At 33.1% G+C, this 24,667-nt stretch overlaps 3 protein-coding genes across 3 annotated transcripts; all 3 read right to left on the reverse strand.

Annotated features, from left to right (window-relative positions):
* On the reverse strand, positions 38-1,521 carry LOC109356398 (protein EPIDERMAL PATTERNING FACTOR 2-like). Its single transcript, XM_019599725.1, has 3 exons — positions 1,318-1,521; positions 589-641; positions 38-495 (listed from the first exon to the last, which is right to left on the reverse strand). The coding sequence occupies exons 1-3, from the start codon at positions 1,421-1,423 to the stop codon at positions 301-303; spliced, it is 354 nt and encodes a 117-aa protein (XP_019455270.1). The 5' UTR covers positions 1,424-1,521; the 3' UTR covers positions 38-300.
* Positions 3,066-6,345, reverse strand: LOC109355994 (cysteine-rich receptor-like protein kinase 15). Its single transcript, XM_019599308.1, has 7 exons — positions 5,477-6,345; positions 4,855-4,995; positions 4,646-4,767; positions 4,351-4,561; positions 4,004-4,241; positions 3,656-3,806; positions 3,066-3,412 (listed from the first exon to the last, which is right to left on the reverse strand). Exons 1-7 carry the CDS (start codon positions 6,327-6,329, stop codon positions 3,104-3,106), a joined length of 2,025 nt encoding a protein of 674 aa, XP_019454853.1. The 5' UTR covers positions 6,330-6,345; the 3' UTR covers positions 3,066-3,103.
* Positions 16,319-20,383, reverse strand: LOC109356407 (G-type lectin S-receptor-like serine/threonine-protein kinase LECRK3). The gene is made up of 3 exons (XM_019599734.1): positions 20,323-20,383; positions 19,471-20,176; positions 16,319-18,761 (listed from the first exon to the last, which is right to left on the reverse strand). The coding sequence occupies exons 1-3, from the start codon at positions 20,381-20,383 to the stop codon at positions 16,466-16,468; spliced, it is 3,063 nt and encodes a 1,020-aa protein (XP_019455279.1). The 3' UTR covers positions 16,319-16,465.

Below are 24,667 nucleotides of genomic sequence, written 5' to 3' on the forward strand. Positions count from 1 at the left end.
ACTATTTCCAGTAAAATACATTTAGTTTAAACAAATGTTTCTCAAAGTAAACTAGGTAATATCCAATCCAATACATAAGTAATGATGTTATCCAATGCACAATTAATCCATGAAAGAAATTGAACAAGCCTAAACCTAGTAGCCAAAAACCTCTTCAAATATTATGGCATGGAACAAAGACCAAATTCACACCATAATCAATCTATAAGCACCTTCAAATGGAACAATCCTCATCCTATATAATCTTAAGAATTACAAAAATGATCCTAAGCTTAATAAAAATAATAACTATGGTCTTCATCAATTGGAAGGTACATGGTAGAATTTCCCATTACAAGCACATTTGTAAACTACTGGACAAGACTCTGCAATGGAGCACTCAAAACTCACCATTACCCTCTTGCATGGAGAACATGGTCCACATGCATGAGAACAATCTGGAATGGTTGAACCAGTTGAGTAGAGTTCCATTCCCATGTCTACCTTTGATTCTTCCTACAAATCATAAGTGGGTAAAATACCATTAGTTAATCAATTGGTTGAACAAGATATTAATGAATTACCATATAATAGTTACACCATTTTTACCTTTTTATGTGTAATTGCTGCTTTTTCTTGTTGCAAGTGGTTGATCAACTTAACTGGAAAAGGGAAAAAAGCACATACACTTAGCAATAGACAGAAAGACCCAATTAACTAGTAGGGATGTAATCACAAGATATTTGTCTAATAGTGTAAGGTCATGTTACATCTAAGAAAAACTAAAATGTAAAGGGTTCGATTCCTGGAGCGATACTTGTTAGGAGGGGTAACCACACACCTCGAAAGATATTAGTTCCTCACCTATAAGAAAAGATGATACCCTTAATACTACCCGAAAAGAATGAAAAACTACCATAAGTATATAATAATCTAATCTTTGTCATTAGGTTTTAAATTATGCTCCCATGAACGTAGCAGTTATGTCCTGTTAACTATAATTATAGAAAATTGTGAAAAAGTATAACTAATTTGGTCATAATGTGGTAAAATATGGCTAATGTGGTCATATAATTACTATCACAAACTGCAATTTAAAACAACTAATATTGAATATGACAACTTCAATTTCTGTGTGTTGAGATAGAACAATGGAAAGGGGATGCATTACTATTAAGCTTGCTTGAAAAATTGATATGATTTTAGTATCTTATAGTTTAGAATACAAAACTCCTTTATAATATCCGTCACTATATTAACTAGAATTCAGTTTAATATCACTAACATATAGATGAAGTTATGAAAAGCAAAACAACATTTTAAGTACATATCACTTACCATGAAGATTAGGGGTCACCCTTAAGCTCCAACCAGTAGAAAGTACCATGAAGAAAATCACAATTAGTAAAGATTTGTGGGCTCCAAGTGAGAAAATATTGCTCATATTTGCATCAACTATACAAACTCAATTTTGAAATAAGTTCTCATTAAAAAATGAGAGCAAGTTAGTGAGCAAAAAGTGTACTTTGGGGAGGAACTTGGTGATGAAGTTGTAGGGTTTATATACAAGAAAATTTAAAGGGGTCCCTATTAAATATGTAATGATGTATATCTGCAACATTTCACATGATTCACGACCTTGTTTTAAAAATTTCACAAGTTTTGGTGAGTCCTCAAAAGTAAAAACAAAAAGTACTTTTGTAATCAGAAACTATATAAATGAAGAAGGACAATCATAAATATTAATAATAACTTCCATCTAACACCAACAAGACGTGTCTAGTAGTGTAAAGCTCCACTGAATCCAAAAATAGGTTAAAATATCAAATTTTCGATTTTTGGAAACGATACTTGTTGGGAGGGATAACCACATACTCCAAAAGAGATTAATTCATTCTCATTAGGTGAGAGAATACCCTTACTTGTTCAAAAAAATTACACTATCATGATACCAATAAAGAAACATAAGTTTAGACCAAACAGATTGGGAAGTCAGCTTCTACAGTAGTATGGTTTCACCTATAAGGAAAGGGAAGTAAGGAAGGAAGGGCCAAAAAAAGTTGTTCGGCAATAATTGAAATATATTTTGAATAGTGAAAACTCAAGGGGTACCTAAAGAAGTTTGATGAATATGTAAAACCTGAAGATTCAGTCCATAATCAATTAGAAAGATAAATTAGAGGTTCAAGTAACATCCTACCTTGCTAATATCCAATATTTAATATGGGAAAATGTTTTAGTAACATCAAAATTGACATGGACACTAATAAGAAAAATGTACATACAAAAAATTAGATGATAAATATATATATATATATATATATATATATATATATATATATTTCTTTGACCTCATAAAAAATAAAAAATAAAATATGGAATGCATTGAACATTTTAAGCATTTGACTGATCGGTAAAGATTTATATATAGTTAGTGTATCATTCACCATTCATTTATATTATTTTTACTGAAAAGTTAATAATGATTTAAAATGAATAGTGAATAATGTACTGATAGTATAAAAACTTTTACCTATCATTGTATACATCTTTTTATCTTATAGAGAAAAATAGACTATAAGCAAAGAGAAAATTTGGAAGATATCTTACATAGTTCATGTAGCTTTCTCTTTTCCTCATTTTTCTTCTAAAAATTAACTTACAAAAAACAGAGGCCATAGTTGGTCACATCTTGAATCCAGAGTAACCAAATCTGGAAGTATCTCTTTATTTCATTTCTAAAACAATTATTGAATCCAGGAGCTACAATATTTTAGGGTTGTCCCTTGCCTCCATTTTTTCCATGCAACATTTTCTTAATTACTTCTGAATTTTACACTTTGACTAGTTATAGTGTTACACACAGCCTCTAATTCCACAATTATAAATCCTAAAAGATAAGAAAGCATTAAAATGAAAAAGGAGGGGGAGACTTACAAAACTTACTAAATCCTCTCAATTCTCCCTATGATGAATGCCACTTATTTCTAGCCACTATCAATCCACAAAACTAGTAAACAACCAAATTCAATAGTTACATAATTCTCTGGTTTATTAATATGAAAGGTCAGAAACTTAACAGTAACTATATTGAAGACATTTACATAGATTGCAGAACATTATTCTACCGAGGCATGGACAATTCAGTTAATTGTATAGAACCAGAACTTGATTCCCCTGCTGCTACTGTCTTTTGCAATATTTGATTATGCATAGAATTTATTGGTTCTCCAGGAAATGGTAACTCAGCTTCAGAGTCAGAGTTACTGAAATAAGAAATAACTTTTCCCATAGTAGGTCTATCATCTGCTTTATCTTGTACACATAATAAACCAATTTGAATGCACTTAATCACTTCACTTTCATTGCAAGATTCTCTAATATCTTCGTCTAATATTTGTATTGGTGTTTCATCCCTCCATTGTCTCCATGCCTGAAACAACTTGTTCAATTACATATTTGCACTCCTTTTTCAGTAGAGACGGGATTCACTTACTCCCAGTCGTACCATCAATTCTAGGGAAATCCAATCCGATGTTTTGAATTATAAATTTCTCTAAAATTGATATTTATGATGAGGAGTAAGTGGATCAAACTCTATTCTTCTGTAATGTAATATGTATCAATTAAAATAAAGAAAGCACAAGCTAGAAACAAATAGTATACAATTACTCACATAACTCAAGAGGTATTCAACATCATCTGACAAAATAGAATGAGCATTTCGCTTTGCACTAATTATCTCCAGAAGAATGACTCCAAAACTAAATACATCCGATTTTTCTGAAAATCGTCCATACATAGCGTATTCTGAAGACATATAACCACTGTAACAAAAACAAACATTCATTAGATTTACAAAGTGCAAATTATAACATAATTTTCCATTACCTTATTCTTCATGTTAATTTAAGAATTAAGTATGGAAGGAAACCATTTTAATTAAGAGTATGCTGATATTATGTTTTATTACTAACTGTAGAAGAGAAGATGAAAAAGACAATAAGGATTTCAGGATACTTACTATGTTCCAACAATTCTATTTGTTTTTCCTCGATCTTGATCTAAACCAATTATTCTTGCCATACCAAAGTCTGCTATTTTTGGATTCATGCTGCTATCTAACAACACATTGCTTGCTTTGAGATCACGATGTATAATTTTTAGCCTTGAATGATCATGTAAGTAATGAATTCCTTGTGCAATGCCTTTAATAATTTTGTAACGCTCCGACCAATTCAATAATTTGCTCTTAAGAGGATCTACAAATATGAGAAGTTCACTTGAGTAAAGAAAATTAATTTAATATCTTATACTAACAGGAATATTAAACTCCATTGATAAACATATATAAGAAAAGAAGTTCATTACCAAATAGAAAGTAATCAAGACTTTTATTAGGCACATATTCATAAATGAGCATTTTCTCTTGTGCCTCCAAGCAAAATCCTACTAAAGCAACCAAATTTCTGTGTTGAAGTTTAGCTATCAATAAAACCTCATTCTTGAACTCAATTGTCCCTTGTCCTGAACTTTGGGAGAGTTTTTTCACAGCTATTTCTCGTCCATTTGAAAGAACACCCTATAATGAGATCATAATTAATCAATTGAACATAAAGAGAAAAAAATGAGCATAGATATATTTTTTATTAGGCTTTATTATTACCTTGTAAACTTCTCCAAATCCTCCCTTGCCTATTTTGTTTTCATTTGAAAACTTTTCTGTTGCAGCCTCAATTGTTGATAAATTATATTGTAATGATTCCAAAGCCTCACTTTCATCCCCAACTGAGAAAATAATCATAGAAACAGTTAAGAAAGCTGAATAAATGTAAGCTATAAAGAAATGAAAGCTGACTTATTTCATGTACTTACAATTTTCTTTTAGAAGTGTTTTATATTTCTTCCTTAATCTTCTTCTCAATAGAAAACCACATCCCAAACATAAGAGAATTATCGAAAAGACAACCACTACAACAATGATTACAATTATTTTGGTCTTGGATTTCCTCTTTCCTGCATAAAGTATTGTAGAAAAAAGCTCTTGTAAATTCAGCACATAGTAAAAAAAAAATGAAAAAAGTAGATTAATAAAAGTGTGATGGAAGAATTTAGCCCTGGAAATTTTTGTGTGAAGTGATGAATATAAAGACAAGAAAGACTAAGGTTTCAAAAACTAACCCATTACATCAGAATTGCTGAGCTCAATAGGAAGAGAATGAAAAAGACTAAAATTTTATGATGTTTGAAGCACCAAGCTTTGACAAAAAATCAGCACAAGCAATACCCTCCATGTTTTTTTATTCTGAAATTCTAAAATATGAGTTTAATGACCCACATCATAAAGAACTTTTTGCAGTATCAACCCACATCATATCTCTAAAATGTGGAAAATCGTGCGCATGAGTTATGCATTATGTTCAGCATATATATATATAACATACTAATATTTTAGGCAAATTCAGCCACAAGTAGCATTGGTTGAGTAAATTATTACCTGAAGGAGGAGGAGGAGAAAAAAGAGGTGGTGATGCTGATGTTTGAGTTGTATTGTAAAATTGGAACAAATCATATCTGATATTACACCATGCAAGCAAAGCTCGTGCACCTTGTTTTCCTTCACAACAAGTAACAAGAGTCTTAGAACCATTTACCAAACACCCCTCACACTGTTCATTTGTCACACCAGGTAAACACTGTGCCAATCCATACACTGTTATCTCCTTCGTGAAGTTCCATTCCCCAGTGGAAAATTTCATCGATGACTCGGTATTCGAAGCTTCTGAAGCCAAACTTCCCAAGAAGCTTAAAAGCATTTCATTGAAGTTATCTACATCCAATGTAGATATGTTTTTGTTATCCCACAAATTCAATCTTGGCTCAATACTTAAAGGGTTGAAGTAAGTGTTTGTGTAATGCAACATGCACTCGTCGAACCATATTATCGATTCTTTCTTGTTTGGGCAGAGTTTTGTTATGTTTGTAACTGCTGCAGCTACGCACTCTGCACAGGTTGCAGAGGAGACATCGCCGCGGCAGAGGTAGAGGCCGTTGAGGGCGTTGCTGGTGCCCATTCCCATGGCAGTGGTGTAGGAGCTACTGCCTTCGGTGGCGTTGGATAGGAGAGAAGATAGAAGGACATTGAGATTGGTTTGGGAGATAGTGTTGTTGTTGATTTCATAGGTAATGTTGTTTGGACAATATATACCGTTGTAATTCGGAGATGCTGAGGTAAGTGATCCAAAGAACAAAGAGAATAACAGAAATGAGGTTACATATTTGCTGAAGTGAAACATCTGTGTGATCATAAGAGTATTGATATGTGCACCTTTGTTTTGTTTCTCATTCATATTTTATTCTCCTTTCATGGATTCATTCCACTTTAGGACTATATAAGTCAAGAAGATCAAAACACAGGGACTAATGTGCAAAGATAGCAATTTTGAAACACCAATTAATGAATTGTCCTTGTTTGCTTGGTTTGATATTGCTAATTACAATGTTCCTTATGCTCAAATTAGGAAGTATTTGTGTTTGAAAGTCAAATTGCAACATGGAATGTTGAAATTTTTCCAAGGCCGCCTAAGACTTATATGATGTGTTTTTTCAAAGCCTAATGGAATATGTTATTTGAATAATCAAACTTGTATAACTTTTTCAACAACTTTCATGTTGGATAAATGTTGTATAACCTTTATTCTTTTTCGCAAAGTTGTTGAACTTAGTTGTTCAAATAATATCATTCCTGTAATGAAGAAAGAAATAGAATGATAGGGAGCACATTTTGTGTAACCATGTCTGTCAAAATATGGTGATTGATAAGGAATTAAAACTTGCTGAATTTTGTATTAATTCTCTTCTACCTTCTCTCATATAATAATATTGGTTTTCCTCATTGGCAGTGTATTTTTTTCCTCTATATTTGAGGGTTTTGTATAAGTAAATATTGTTTGATATCTTTCCTTACTGCTCTTTCACATTCTCAGTTGATTTTATGTTTCCAAATTCTGATCCCAACATTCACCACCTCAGACTTGGCAGCTTCTTCAGCAACATTGTTAGCTGAATATATGTTGAACGCATGAAGCTGTTCATATCCTAGGTTGAGATGTATTTGTCATAAAACATGTTCACTCTTGGGATGGTAAATAATGGGGTAACAGAAATATGAGCATAAAAAATGTAACATAGTTGTTGAAGAGAAGTATCTTACCTCAATAATAATGCTTGGCTCTATATAGTGTATAAAATGATCAGCTCCTTGTATTCCTCAATCTCATGTGATACTTCTTGTTTGTGTATTTTTGGTTAATGGGTGTGAATCTAGATCTAGACTAGTCTACTTAGTAGCAAATTTGGAATGGAAATTTGACATGCCAATGCAGTAGACTAGAGAAATTTGTAGTTGTTATTTTCATGCTAAACTTTTAATCTGATTTTTATACTAGACCTATTAGATCTAGGAGGTGAGCATGGTGCAACAGTAAGATTGTTGCCATGAGGTCACGAGTTCAAATCCTGGAAACAGTCTTTCCACTAGCAAGGGTAAGACTGCATATATCTACCATCTCCATACTCCACTAAGTGGAAGTCTCATGTGACGAGCTACCCTTTTTGTCTGGATATTCTGCTGAATATCTAAATGTTGGACTTGGAGCTCTTTCCTGAAACAAATTTAAAGCTCATCTGAACCAAACACTGAGAGAGATGTTAAATATGATATAAAAAATTTGAAATTGAAATAAGAGAAATATTATTGAAAATACTTGTCAAAGTAAATCTTCCAGATTAAGTGATATGTGAGTGATGGTTATTCATTCTTTTCAAAACTTTCCATTCATATTCATGTTACATAACAGGGAATAATCATCCCACTTCTACAAATCTTACTTTGCTAGCAATCAATAGAATTTTACTAATTGAGTGTACGTAAGATGTTTTACTTTGAAATACCGTTTTTATTTATTATTATTATAATATATGTTTTTCCAATAACAAGTTACATGGTTAGTTAAGAATATAAACAAATTATTAATTATTATGCTATATATCAAAATGATTTTTTTATTATATAAAACTCACTTAAATGATCTAGTTTCCATTATTCTTTGAAAGATATTCTAAATGTACACAAACAAATATAAATGATACAAGTATATTGAAGCTAACTTTTAGACTAAGTTCATTCTTGTTACACTTCATTAGATTAGGGAAAAACACATCTTATAGTCAAATAAATTAGTAATCTTACAAAAAATTATAGTAACATAGTTATCTTTTAGGAAACATGACAAACAAATTAAGCTAGAAGACTCTATAATGGCAACCCCTATTGGCCAGCTATTACTTTTGGCCGTTGCTATTTTAAGTATCTATTCATTATTAGTATGAACTTATTGAAAGTACTGCCTCAAATTAGATGTCTCATATTATCTTTAAATATTAAAATATCTAGTATGATAATATCATTTTATATATAAATAATAATTTTTATTTATAAATATATATTATATATAAATGTATAATTTTATATAATTAATGATTATGTATAATTATATTAAAGTAACATCTCTTGATCTTTTTTGGACCGTAAAGCAAAAGAGTAAAGTAGTGTTCCATTTTTTTAATTTTAAAGTGAACTGTCCAGTTTACTTCTTAGGATAATCCAATTTAACCGGGTTTAACACAGTCGGACTGGAATTTCCTCAGTTTAAAGCGGTTCAACTTTCACTCGGTTAAGACAACAAACCAAAGTCATTTTTAAGTCCAGTCAGTGGTCAGACTAGTCAGACCATTGGTCAAGTCCTGTTCTCACAACAGTGATTAGTATAATATAATATATTTTCATTTGAATTAATTTAAACGTGACTTGGAAAAAGTTTTTTAATGAAGAAGAACAACTTCATACTAAATTAAATAAGTGAAATGTTTCCCCTTCCTCATTTAACTTAAACTCTGCCTGACAACTGCAGTTATTTAATCCAAAAGTTATTAAAAATAGAAAAAAAATCATCATAAGTGCATATAACCTTTTTTTCTCAAAAAATACTCCTTAACACAGGCTATGTATTCAAAAAATTCTTAAATAATATAAAAATTTAATAAATTTAACTAAAATAACCTCATTTAATATATGTTTGAAACTAAACTAACTGGACATGCATTGGATGAAACAATGAATAATAAATAATGATTTGAAAAATAATATATAAATGTGTAATGAATTTCTATAGTATTGGAAACTCCGATAGTGAAATGTTGGAAAGTGAGATGAAGATGAGTTTGATAAGTATTCAAAGATTCAAAGACATATATCAATATTTTCAACTAGTACTGAACCCTCTCATACTCTGAAGATGGTCTAGTTTTCCCAAACTACGTAACTATTCCAGGTTCCCTTTCATTCGATATGGCTGTTCACTGAATTAACACACTTATTCTCCCAATCAATTTGAAGGATTTCACACTCACGAGGATTGTAGCAAAGTATGTTGGAACAGACACAAAACTGAATAGCTTGTGAGCTATTGAAGACATAAACGTGAATATCAGATCTTCCAAATAAATGAACTTCTTTTCAGTTCAATAATGCATTTATGTCATTTTTGAATCTCACTGATTTGCATACACTTCTATATATTTCTGCAAGTGTAATGAGCAATTGTACCATAGCTAGCCAGCAACAGAAATTTGTATTCTTTTTATTATAACCAATGGTATACCATCATCTAATCGATATAAAAGTTAATGCATCTCCAAGGTATATAACTGTCATCTAAACAAGTCTTACTCACATAAATTGAATTATTAATCTTTGACCTGATATAATACTTGATAATTCAGCGTGTCTTTATATCACTACACCTATACAAACACCTCATTGGAAGAAGTTCTTATATAAATTAAGAATGTTTCAAGTTAGGTTATTTGAAGAATTATATCATTAGCATAACTATTATTTATCATAATAAAAATTTAACCAAAATAACTTTTTAATTGTAAGTAAAGAAAGAATGGCATACTATTAGAAAAAAATTTAAACTAAAATATTAGGACGAATTAGCATTGCTCAACTATTATGTATCCAAATACACGTTGCTTAAGAAAATAAATAGTCACCAAGATTGCTTTGTTCATTAGGATTCAACTCATACTTAAAAAAGTTTAAGTAGGAGTCTAATTGCAGTTATGAGAATTTTGTTGATGGATAATACTGTCACAATCCTAATTGTGCAAATAAAGTGTGGGACCCAACTCACTTAAAACTATTATCATTCCTCATCATTATTGGTGATAAAGAACACTCCCAATTTATTAGTTTTATACTATGATACTGTATCATCTATTATTTATATTTTATTACTATTAACTTTAAAAAAAATATAAATGAATGATAGATAGATACATACTGAATGTATATAAATATCAAACTCACAATAAATAAATGTAAGTTAGTTGGTATCTTGAGTGGGAAATGTTATACCCCACAAATTAATATTTGAAAAATTAATCTTCATTTAAAATATTTTATGATCCATCTTGGACTAGTTTACAAATTTACTTGTTTCAATAAATTAAAAAATAATAATTTTTAGTAAGACCATCGTATAATTATATAGTCCGGAGGTCAATGATATAAATTAATAATTCTTCAAAATTTCAAACATATCTTGGACAATTCGATAAAATAAGAGTTTGTCGTTTAATTTGTTTTTCATATTGAAATTTAAATCTAGGGAAATTTCATTTCTAACTTGTTCCATTGCATCAAAAGTTCCAGTGTTTGAAATGCAACAAAAAAATTGTGAAGATTTATTGTCACTGTGAATGCTTTCTTTCGCCCCACTGTGTTTTGAAAAAGTTATTGAATCATCCTCAATTTTTCATTCTCAACAAGATTTTCAGTGACACTTGCTACAATTTATTCTTTGCTTTGGACCACCTTACATTCATAGCTGTCACCACCAAGGTAATCGAACAAGTAATGACATCCCTTTTATTATTGAGTTAATTACTGATTAAAGTATAATAAGAGTGACTAAGTGATATAAAATGTTATATAACAATTATGTGATATTGATACAATTTTATATAATTACGAAGTGCAATAAATATTAACTATAAAAGTATTATAGGATGGAAATTTTCCCTAAGACATGAGTGTCTCTATCCTAACAAAATTATTAATCATATCTATCTTAATTTAATTGGCAACAGTTTAAAATCATACTCAAAAAAGTAGATAAAAGGAATTGTAAAAATAATTGTTGTTAATACCTTTTCAATACAGTTAACACCGTTGTACAACATAAACGTAAAAAATTAACAAATAAGAAAATGATATAAAAAATTGTGGCATGTTTTACTTTAACATCATAATTTTTAAACTATTGAGTGTAGGTATTACTATAGGTTAAAAATATAGTAGTGAATCCAATGACATCCCTTTTAATCTGGTAAAAAGATGATTAGTAATTTTCTCAATTTCATAGTTGCTTCATTTGACTTACGAAAATCTCATATATATATATATATATATATATATACACTCTTATATATATATATATATATATATATATATATAAGAGTGTAAAGATTTAGTAAAGATTTATACACATTTAGTGTATTACCTATCATTTACTTGTATTACTTTATCTAAGAGTCAATAATAATTGAAAATGAATGAGAGACAATATAATAACAATGTAAAAAACTCTTACACTAGCTAAGTTAGTACATTCATCTTTTTTCTCTATATGTAAGTATATAATGTTGTGCTAATATTGCCATGAGCATGTGTAGATAGATGTTCATGAGTGCCCAAGAAATGGTGGCTCAACACATTCATATAGATGATTTTATCAAATGTACAATTCCCTTCATACACCTCCCTAGAAGACATGAAATACATCAAGAGCTTTTAAGTTCACCATCTATTGAATGTAATGTAGCACATCTCTATACCATAGGAAGTAAAAAATAATAGGACTATCTTAATTAACAAGTAATATGTTATTACCCATATGAACCTTTCTCATGGGATTTCCAATCATTAAGGTTAGGTTCTCATCATCCATTAATGATAACTTGGTAAAAAGTCACATTGTTTCTTATATCAATATCAATGTACATCTTCTATACATATAGTTATTATTTGTAAAACCATATTATATCCTATTTGTTCACTATCCTATAGTTACAATTCAACAACGCATATTTTAAATATATAACAGCGCTTTCGGGCATGTTTTGTTTGACTGCATTAATATATTGTCATGATTAACAGTGCTTATCATATGCTGCTTTATTGCATATATACAACAATCCATCACACATAAAGCACTGTCATATATTTCATATATAAACAATGTAGTATATAGGCATGATTAACAGCGCTTATCCTACGCTGTTGTATTGCATATATACAACGACGCATCGTACAAAAAGTGTTGTCATATCATACATAAACAACAAAGTGTATAGGCATGATTAACATCGCTTATGATTGCGTTGTTGTATTACATATATATATAACAACGCATACTTAAAAAAACGACGTTGTGTTATTCATAAATATTCTCAAACAACATTGGCTAACCATTTCAATCTTTCGAAAACCGAATATTCATTTATATTCAACTCCTCATCAATATGATTTTTAGTCACTTTATGAAACATCGATTATGCTATTTGGAAATCCAGTTTTCATTCTTACTTGGGTAAGACTTCCTTATCATCTCCTTATGTCTTTCAACATATAGCTCAACCTCATCGACATTATGTAAAACATATAAGTGTGTTTGCTCCAATTCAGTTCTTGTTATAGTCAATAGTTCATTCCCAATAATAGCTTCACCAAATGTTTTTTTTTTGCATACCGAGACATTGGAATGCCTATGAAATCACCATGAGTAAGATATACGGTACAAAAATTAAGAGCTTCTTCAACAACATATCGCTCGACAATACAATCCTCTAGTCTTGATCAGTTCTTCATATACCCTTTTAATGCCTTCATATAACGCTCAAAGGGGTACATCCATCTCATATAGGAAGGGCTACATAGTTGTGTCTCTCGAACAAGATGAATGCTTAGATGAACCATTATGTCAAAAAAATGTGGGAAATACATTTCAAGCTCACACAAAGTCAAAATAATTTGCCTTTGCAATGCAGGTAATTTCTCAAGGTCAATCACTTTTCTATAAATTGCCTTGAAGAAGAAACATAACTTAGTTATGGTTCCTGAACTTTTTTAAGTAGATTTGACTGTATTCTGATAGGCAAAAAATGCTCTATAAGTACATGACAATCATGAGACTTCAGACCTTTTAACTTGAGGTTTTTCGTTGATACGAAGTTCTGAATGTTGGAAGAGTACTCTTCTAGAACTTTAACACCATGAGGAAATTTACAAGATTTCATTTTCTCCTTCCTCGACAAAGTATAAGCTATTAGAGATAGAAATGTACATTTTCCCTTCATTATCGGCCCCATTCCTTTCTTATTCCATACTAACCAAGTCCAACCTTGCATTCAAGCCTTCTTTGGTCTTACTTGGGACATTGAGTAAGATACCAAGGAGAGTTTCAAACATAGTTTTTCAATATGCATAACATCGAGAAAATGTCTTACATATATATAATGAACTCCAATATGGAAATTCAGAGAAGATTGACCTTTTCTTATGTAACGCCCCGAGAATTACTCCAACAATATTGCCCAAAATGGGTACAATTTTTTTTTGTAATGTAGAATTCCTCCATTTACATTTGATTCCTTTTCAGAACATCACATTAAGTAACATAATTTGCGGAAAAGACAACAACCATTACTTAATGGTAATCAAAAGCCACTTAATATACCGTGAGATAATTCTTTATTATAAATGACGGAAAATGTATATACGTAAACCAAAGTGGAAGTACAATCTTTCTCTAAACTGGAAAATACACAAAGTTGACTGACTTATTCAACACACTAAAGTATCCTACACAGATACCCTATTAAAAAGCAAACTAGAAATGGAAATGACTGCTAATGACTAGCTCCAATGTTAGCGGGTGTACTAGCACACTCGCTAGGGTCCTCCTCGATCTCAGAATCGGAGGAAAGTTCTACCACTTCAATGGAGTCTTCTATATAGACTAACTCCACGTAATCCTTCTCTTCAGCTTCTAGCTCCTCCTCTTCAGGTTTATTGGACGAACCCTGCGACCTACTTCTCGCTCTCGCATCTGCTAGAAAATTGGGCATCGTTCGTGTAGTAGCCCTCCTCTCTGGTGGGGAATTGAGCACGTCGCCTCAACTCCATCTCCGGGTAGATTGTCTTGCAACAGTGGGCCCGTGAGGAATCACAAACTGAAGGGATGGTGCACTAGGTGTGAATCTCCGAGTAGGTAAGGTGAAAGAAGCCTCCAAGTCCGCATGATGTAAGGGGAAGCACATCGTAGAGCCATTACAAACCATCTCCAGCTATAAGGCACAAGGGCCTGTGTAGGTGTATCGGTATCCGTCAATGCTCCCTGGGACATCGAGAATCTGAATGAGAACGCAAACCGAAGACAAGCAGAAAGAAGAGAAAAGAAAAGAAAAGAAAAGAGAGTTAGACATCTAATGATTATTCATTGACGGCATGGAATTAAACGAAATATTACATTCAGACAGACACACATAATACACAAAATATATATATATCTATATAAATGCACAATGATGAATGATGTTATGACTTGGATAATGAGGATCAATGTCCACGATCTCAATGTATGAATGTTATGCTAATTTCATCAATCCTTACACGAATATCCTCCCAATATAGTATTCGGAAATAACTAAGAGTACAGGTCCCATAACAAACCGATTTGAACGCACCAAAAATAAATTATTCATCGCAAGGATATATGATTGATCGGTTCCGAAAAACTGTCCATTTCAGGTCGGTGTCATATCAAACACTTTCTGAGCATCCCTCTCATTGATCCTGATTGCAAATAGGGGTTATCAGAGATCGTCTAGTTTGTGCTGGGAAAACTATCTGATCCAACAAAATACCTCATCCACGAATACAAGGGACTCGTCTCACCTAGACTCTCCCTCAAGACTTTGTTGACGAATCACCGCCATCGCCGTCCCTCTCAATATCATGGGGCTCGTTTGTCTCCCGTAAATTTTATCTCCACTACTTCATTCCATGTATGGCTCTCGCTCAAGTGAGGGGACTATCGCTCAAGCTAAAAATCCACCAAAAACTGGTCAAAATTCACCCTCTCGGTCTCGCCTGGGCGAGGGACTGTTGTTCGGGTGCCCAAAACTGCCCCGAATAGGCCAAACGGCAGCCTGGCCCTCGCCTAGGTGAGAACCACTCAACCAAGCGAGGCTGGCTCGCCCAGGCGACAATTGGGGGCCTAATTCATTGTTTCTCCCTCGCCTAGGCGAGGCTGGCTTGCCCAGACGAGGGTAGTTCGGTTGATAGGACTATTTCCTTGACTTTTGGGCTACCAGATCGAAAATCTCCATTGTTTTTTATCCCTACTCGTTTTAGTTTCTCGAGTGGTGTTCCTTCATGGATAACAACCACAAGACTTGATATTTTATACTATCCTAGGGGCATACATCCAAAGGAAACATCCATACTTAATCCAGACACGAAATCATTTGGTTAAGTACATGTTTTTAACAAAAACAAAAATAACTCCCAACTTTTGAGGTAGTTGTGAAATCCGAGTGTCATATTCGAATACCACTATGTCATGATGTATTCTCCCTCACCTTGAGTTGTAGCGCTGTTGATCTCCGTCACGTGAATGAATTGGTTGTCTGAATTCGAACGCCTCGAAAATAAACACAAAACTCAAATCAGTGATTCACGAGTTAAATCGTCCACTTATTAACTCTACGACACATACATCGTTCTAACCTATTTCAAGAGCATATGAGACTCTCATCCATTTGGTCCAAGACTTATATTCCCGAACCATCATTTATCCTAGAAATTCTCGTTCCGGATATAGGTATGTGTGCTTTATCCATAATCTCTATATTTTATGTTCATAGGTATGTGTGTTTTGTAAATGGAAGAAGATAGATAAGTGGCAAGGAGGGGGAGGGAGGGAAGGAAGGAGAAAAGAAGTGTTAACTTAAGTAATGAACAAAAATGTTATTATAAAATTTTACTAAATATATTTAGCTAATTTGATGTTTTTGTCTTCAGAAAAACCTCAAACTAGTAGAGGATTACAGAAAACCTTGAAATCCTCAAAAGAGAGACACTTTCCAAAGTCATCTCTTCCCTCTCCCATCACAACTAGACTCTCAAACACAGCGGAAGATGCTAATCTGAGATCCTATTTATTATGTAAATAGAATGTAACCAACTTCTCATTGCTAATAACAGTTCTCAATTTATATTGACATGAAATCAATTTGCAGAAAAGAAAAAGCGAGACAATGCCAAAGCCACATACAGAAGATACTGTATTGACAATCAACTAACAGAACCATGAAGGTAGGGACTTGGGGGAATTGCAACTTCAACAATTCCTTCCAGCATATGCATAACCTTCTTCATTGTTGGCCTAAGAGAAGGATCCTCTTGAATGCACCAAATAGCAATCATGACAAACCTTTCAAAGCTCTTAATATCATTGGCAGCCTCACAGTCATTTTCAAGAAGAATGTCTAGTCTTTTCATCTTGAAGCAATCATATGCCCAGTCTGTTAAAATCCCACTTTCTTCATTGTCAAACTCCGTATCTACATTTTTCCTACAACAAATGATCTCCAATAACATTACACCGAAACTGAAAGTATCAACCTTAGCAGTAATCGGTGCACTCCTGAACCAATCTGGTGCAACATACCCTCTTGTTCCTCTAATTCCAGTTTCAGTGCGGCTTTGATTAATGGATAAAAGCTTTGCTAACCCAAAATCTGAGATTCTGGCATTGTAGTCATCATCTAGAAGTATATTCTGTGGTTTTATATCGCAATGGATTATCTGGGTGCAACATTCCTCGTGCAAGTAAACAAGCCCTCTTGCAATCCCAAGAGCTATGTGGATACGTTGCTTCCAATTTGGTTTAGAATGCATGAAAAGGAAGTTTGCTAAAGTTCCATTGGTGAGGAACTCATATACCAGAATCCGGTGTTGCCCCTCATTGCAATATCCAACTAAGCGAACGAGGTTCCTGTGATGAGTTTGGCCTATCACATTTACTTCAGTCTTGAATTCCTTATCACTATCTTGGAACAACTTGTCTAGTTTCTTAATAGCCACACTAGTCATCTCAATTGTTCCTTTGTAGACAATGCTACAAGATCCCCTTCCCAATTCGTCTCTGTAATTGCTTGTTGCTTCTTCAAGCTCCTTGAAGGTAAAGTTTCGTAAGTTTCTATCTACTACACTTTTGATGGTGCTAGTACTTTCGATCTTCTTGCGGTTGCAGATGAATATGAAACCTATTGCAACAACCAACATTAAAATGGAGATGCCTAGAAGAACTGATATCACAGTGATCAAAGTTGAGTGATCTTTCTTCGTATTTGAGAAGGGAGAGAGTGGATCATTATTTTTCATCAACTTTATGACAGAAGTTACATTTACTCCCTGATCATTTCTTCCAAATGAGAGTGGGAGCTTCTTCTTCCAGCAGGAACTTTTGTTGAAGGAAACCATCACACATAAGCAATCTTGCAGGCATGATTCGGTGCAATCTTGTAGACTGCAAGGACTTATTGTTTCATAATCAGATTTAGGCCAATCTGTGTTGGGTAATTCCTTCATTATATATAGATTATCCTGTGGACCATGATGCCCATCTGCTTGACAAATTACTTGGAAATTCGGTATGCAACCTTCATATGTGTCTTCCGAATCGATTAGCGAATACCCTTCCGGGCAATTACACATTGGCCTTTTGTTATCTTTGAGAGTGCAGATGCTATTAAATCCACATACACCTTGGCCATTAGTGTACGTAGAATATGAACAAATATTATCTGGTATGGTCTCTCCAACAACCCAGCTTTGTTCATTTTTTGGTTCTTTTGGGTGATATTCTAATGTGAAAACTCCATCATAATTCAATGTTGCTCTATAGTAGAAGTCATCAGTTGAGAATGTCTCATTTGGCTTTGAAATAGGAAACATCTCCCCACTTTTTTTTAGTATGTACAAGAAGCCTGATTTGTCGAATACCACACGCAAACCCACATTGGTGTGATTCTTATCATCAGCAGTGCCACTGCTATAGTAAGGTTCATAACTATAGTTGCTAGGCAAATTCAGAAGGTTGAGCACCAAATTACCATCATTCTGTAGGTGAAGTATGAACCTTCCAAGTGAGTAGTTTAATTCTCCTTGTCTAGAAGAAAGAATGCTATTCAACTCCATTGTTTGTGTAGGCACCAATGTGTCAGTAGGATGACTGAAACTATCCCATAATGTCACCAAGTTTTGGTCTCGCAGCTGAAAGTTCCCATCATCGGTCATTAGACCACTGTAAATTGCGGCTAGTGTAAGATTCGACGATCTCCATAGCTCTGAACCTTGAGGGGTACTGAGTACTAAACCATTAGAGTCATTTAGCATTAACCTCGATCCCTTAGGAGTAGGGTTGTCTCCATTTGCATACCAAATGATAGTCTTGTTGGGTATCTTATCATACCATATAGCAAGCAAGAAAAGCTCATTAGGAAGTTGGTAAAATCCGAATGCGAAATCTCCTGAAGGAGAAAGCCACTGAGTTGTTCCATTGCCAGCAGTTAGTGATTCTCCAACACTTACACCCTGATTTTGAGTTCCTAGGCTGTGTTATACAAAAATATAGTAATTAGCAACCTGAGGGGGATGAAAGTACCCCTTTAGAAGTTAAGATACTGTATAAGCTGACATATTAAACTGGATGTGAAATGCTGAAAACATTCATAAATTGTGGGGAAAAATATCTTTTAGTTTTTCACTTAAAAAGCCATCAATTATTATGCTTACGTGTGATTTTTGTTAGCAAAATTGATTATCCATAATCTCTTACAATAACTTTATTAATAAGAATTTTACACTTCATGTATTTAGGCATAATTGTTTTTCATGTTCTTGTATTCTAATCAGATGTTAATAATTCCAGATTTTGAAGAAAGATAAAAAAAACCAAGTTTTAGATTTAAACTGTTTGAGCTGGGACACAGCTGCAATCTTTTAAGATTTCCTTTTTCCAGATAACAACTATAGACAACATATGTGACAACAATAGATTTATGTGGGCATAGATTGGTATGATGTATTGTCTCGTTTGTGTTGTACAGAGAAGAAAATTGATTTTTTTTTTATCAGAGAGAGTTGAGAGTGGGACTATCTTCCCTAGACATACCTATGGGACATTTTAGGACAACATTATATGTGGGTCAGCCACATGGATCAAATAACACCATAATTTTCTATCATAAATCATGTCTGTTGATAAATCAGATAGCGAGGGAAGTAAATCTAACCTGGTGTTATTAGAGGCAGGACAAAAGATGATGTTGTAATCTGCAGCTGAACATGTAAATGTGCTTGTCACATCGTCAAAAGCATAGCTGTAGGCTTGTGGGCATGCCCTCTTGAACACTTGAGAGTAAGAAGTTGGCTTGCAATTATCTGCAGTGGAATTCGATCCGGTGCAGCAATACTGAGGCGTTTTGAAGGCTGTACAAGCACTCTTGCACGCAACTACTTTTTGTTCATCATCCATGCTCCTGACTTTGAGCTCTTCAGGACAAACAGCATTCACATCACTAGAACAACCTGTGCTGGAGCAGTTGTGACTCGAACCGCCGTGAGGAATCACCAGCATCGGGACATTGTAACCGTCCACCAAGCTGACATCAAAGAAATCAAGGCCAGTACCTTGACTACCTAATGCGAATTCTGCCAGTGTGACAGGCGGCGTAGCTCCGCTGCCACTGCATTCTACCTTTCCTGTGCCACAGTCACCTGTGGCACAGGAGAAGTTTCCCATGGTGGTAACAGAGATTGGGGTGCAGAGAGTCCTAGCCCACAGGCGGCCGCTCCAAGTGTCTGATCCAGTGATGTTGATAGACTCACCTATTTGAAGGGCAAAGCCTGTGGTTGAAGTATTACCTGTGTCAGAATATGTAGCTGGCCATACTGTGTAGTTACATTTATTAACTAGAGTGAATGTTGTTGAAAACACCCCTACAAATGAATGATATTGATATGTTAACCATTGTTGCCAAAGACATGAGAATTTAACTATAACAATTCATTTCTAGTTTAGCACAATTACTTGAATAATTCATTCAGAGAAGTGTTAATATAAGTGAAAAAAACAATAGTGTTACCTGATGCTGATAAATGAAGTGTTAATAAAAGTGAAATGAATAATACTATTGGCTCATCCATATATATGGATGATTATATATATGGTTTTAGGATTTGGATTTGAATTATATAAGATAGAATATTGGTGACATTGAACAGAAGAAGAAAAGTGAATGATAAAGGAGATGGTGGTGGAGCTGAGAAAAGTAGGAATCAGAGTAACTTTCTCTCAGGAAATTATAGGAAATTAGGAATCAAAGTAATGTTCTTCTTGGTTCTCAACTCTTAAATGGCCAAACATATACCCTTCTCAACTCTCACATGATGCTCATAGTAGTGATTTTATTCCATGAACACAGTAGAAGATTAATCTTGTTCATCTTAGGAATAAATGCAAAATTTACTTTTACTACCTTAACTTCTATCTATCTATCCCAAAAAAACATGCATACTATTGGTTAATTCTAATGATATTTATAACAATTTTTCTCTAGTATATCATTTTTTTATATCTGCTCATTAATTTTTTCCTCCCACCATTTACATGAATAAAAAAAATATTAAATAAGGGTGAATAAAAAAAAAATGCAATTGATATAAATAGAATGAGAGTAAATCTTGTAGGTAGTAAAAAATTAGACTTCGAAGCTCTTCCACAAAATCATGATTGATCATTTGAGGTCATATACGGCATGTGATAGCTCTCATATGACTTGGTAGAGTATAGACCAATAATTTTGTGGAAATAGAAAAAAAAAAAAAATATATATATATATATATATATAATTGAGTGAAACCATGTAAACCATAGATGATATTAAAGTTATAAAAGCTCCTTATAAAACAATATTCAGGCACGGCAATTAAAAGACATTCGGCATCCCTATTAAGATTATATACAAAATACACATAACTAATACTGTATAGAATTTCATAATACTGTGTTGCGGCTGATATTTGAAGTGCATTTTGCTAAGATTTGGAAAATCAAACTCGTAATTTTTAGTTTGTTTAACTTGTAATATTTATAACCCCTTTGACTAAATTAAAACTTTGACGAATATATATTTTATGAACACATTTTAAAGCAATTTTAGTTATTCATTACTAAACATTTTTTGGGTGTGGTAGTTTGCTAACCGAATGGGATCACTTGTTTTGAATGGTATCTCATTGTATGTCCCAAACTAATCAAAATCTGACTTTTGTTATTTTTTGTTTTAATTTTTTTTTATTCATTTGACAGACTTGAGTATGGAATGAGACACAGTTAAGGATAAGTAATTCTGGTAAGTTTGTTAACTATGCTGTCCGTGAATGGACAAGGATCTGTTGTCCTAAACCCTGTCCCAGACCAATCTTATTATGTCACGTCTGTTACCAAAAATTAAATATTCATAACTTAATCAATTTTACTTCATTGTGATTGGCCATGGACGTGTTTGAGGACAACAGATTCCCATCCGTCCGTGAATATAGCTGAAGTGCTGAGCAAATAATGATTGGCTGTAAGTCATTCTGTCATAAACAAGCTGGCGACAAAAAGGTGAGGAGAGCTCAATTTAATATTTATATTAGCCATTTAGTTGCCACAATTAACAATATATTTATACATATCCTCCCTAAATAATTTGTATGATACATAAGGTTTGGTTGTTTTTTCTCTGTTATTCCATTCCTCTTGGCTTGTGTAGAGGTGTGAAGTTTTGATTAAGAGGACAACCACGTATCCAAAAAACATTAGTTCTTTATTCATAAAACAAGAATACGATGGTTATAATAATAGAATCTAAACTTATGTAGACTACATTTACACAATGAATGGGGATCATATGTCACATTGTGTTCCAACACAATGGGAAATTGCCATCTATTTAAAAAGAAAAATCATAAAATTATAAAGTAACTTTTCTATACTATTTGGTAGGTGTTTGATTGACTTGGTATATGAAGACGTGATTTTTTAGGGACAGAGGATCCTCCTTCCTGCACAATATGGGTATAGGTATGGGTATATGGCTTAGCTGGATGGTTTGTAACTTATTACAAGAGAATTATGTAACCATAAACAAATGCATCATATGGCAGCAAGGAAGGATGTTTTTTTTGGTATTATGAAGGATATTCTCTCACCACTGTCCCTCCTAACAAATGTCACTCCCAGGAATCGAACCCTCAACCTTATAGATTCAATAAAGTCTTACATGACTAGACCAATGTCTTGAAAACAAAAACAAGAACTCCCCTTTCCACTATCAAAGAGGATCCTTGTGCAGACATCGCACTGCTAAATTTCAAAATTGAGGTGACAAAGTGACATGAAAACTTATCTCCAGCCAAAAGAAACTTCAAGCACCTCATCTCAGGTATATGCTCGAATGACATTCATCATTTTGCAACTCTTCTGTTCTTGAGCTTTCCTCTTATTGGATTCGATCACAACGAGTAGACCATTGATACCAGCAGTGCTCAATCAACCTGAAATCATTGGAAGAACTTCAACTTATTGTGGTCACTGGTCAAGTCCTGGAAAATAAGTTGCAGATTTGCAGCTACAGTGTGCAACTCACACCTATTATTTGTAATGACTCAAATATCTATTTTGATAAACATAAATGTTATACAAACCTTCGAAAGTTTTTGTGTGCCTCAAGAGACAAAGTTGTCATTGCATAGAATAGGGACAATCGTCAATCAAAAGAGCAACCCATAGATGTTAAGACTGTGTAGGACAAAGATCCTTGAAATTTAGCAAAATAATCATCAAAGAGTTGCAATCACAAAGCACTAGACAAGCGCACATCAGCAGCAAAAAAAAGTAGGAGACTTTGAAGAGCGTTCTTATATTGTCCTAAAAGGATATCATTCTAACACCAAATAGAGTAACTACTGATGAAAAATTAAATACTATATCATTGTTTTGAGAATGTAAAAAGTATTCAAAACTTCAGAACTATTTTGCACCAAAGTTGAGCAGTGGTGAGACTGCTCTAAAGATATTGGCAGCAGGGTGGTCAATTGGTCATATTTGCAGTCCCTTTTGACATTAACCAATCAATTTTCAAGCTAATCACCATCAAGTCACTGCAATGCTTGATTCTCACATAACAGAACAACTCTTGTAGACAATCAGTTTTAATTCCGTGGAGAAAAGGTTGACATCTATCTTTAAGAACACTAATTACAAACTCATGGAAAATATATGCATGCTTATATAAGCACTGAGTGATGTTATCATGAAAATTCTGCATTTCGTCCCATGGTCCATCTCCAACCAAAATAATTGACAGAGGATAGTGACTAACAATTAAAATAGCTCCACATCGAATACAGATACCAAGATCAATAGCAAAAGATGACAAAAGAAATTCTGCTACCATGTAGCAACAATAGAATTAATAGTTGCTTGTTCTTGTCAACTAGGCTTTCCATTTGGTGTATCTGAATTTCTAGTAACCTATAATTAAAAAAACAAGATATTCCAGAAACAGAAGCAGTTTAGGAAAAGGCAGTGAATTCATGCCATGAATACAAAGAATGAGATTTAGTTCAGAGATAAAACATGTCCATCATCAATAATAACAAGAACATGATATTGACCATTGCTTCTCTCTGCAATGTCAATAGCTGCATCGATTACGGGGGCAATCATTTATATTTAATCATTATTAATTTTTCAAACAAATAATACAAATGAATAGTGGATGATATATTAATTATACATAAATTTTTATACTGACAATGAATAAATATTATACTAATGTACATGATATTGAAAAGTCAGCATATCTAGTGCACTTAAATTGACTATTAGACTAGTGCATACCCACTTTTGAATCATTCTTCTTGTTAGAAGTAAAATATTTATGCTTACACAATTTTTATTTATTATCTAGTTATAATTAGATTTACCTCATTTACCATGTATACAATGTTTTTATTTTGTTAATGTAATAATAAACATAGTGTTTAATAAACAAGTAACTAAAATCACGGTTCACGAAGATTTTTAAATATTCAATATTTTCCATTCCTTATAGATTTTATTTATCAAGTCATCCTTTTCTATCGATTTTGAAGTATTAGAAAGACTTTGAGTCAGTCAACCAAAACAGATAAAAATAAAGACTTCAAAAGTGACCAATGAAAATCTAGAAGTACCGTGTAGATGAAGGAGAACAGAAATCATGTCCAGTTAGTGCCAGATAAAAAATTTCAATAAGATCGCAAACAAGGATAAAAATAAGGGATTGTTATATCCACGAAGATTTGCTAACTTAGTCTTTTAAAATTAAATTACTATTTTTAGCTTGGTTTTTCAATTGGGTTTTCAAGTTGGTTGGTTGGTTGGTTGTCTTATGAAGT

Source organism: Lupinus angustifolius, chromosome LG09 (assembly GCF_001865875.1).
Source record: "Lupinus angustifolius cultivar Tanjil chromosome LG09, LupAngTanjil_v1.0, whole genome shotgun sequence".
In the NCBI taxonomy this organism is placed as follows: domain Eukaryota; kingdom Viridiplantae; phylum Streptophyta; class Magnoliopsida; order Fabales; family Fabaceae; genus Lupinus; species Lupinus angustifolius.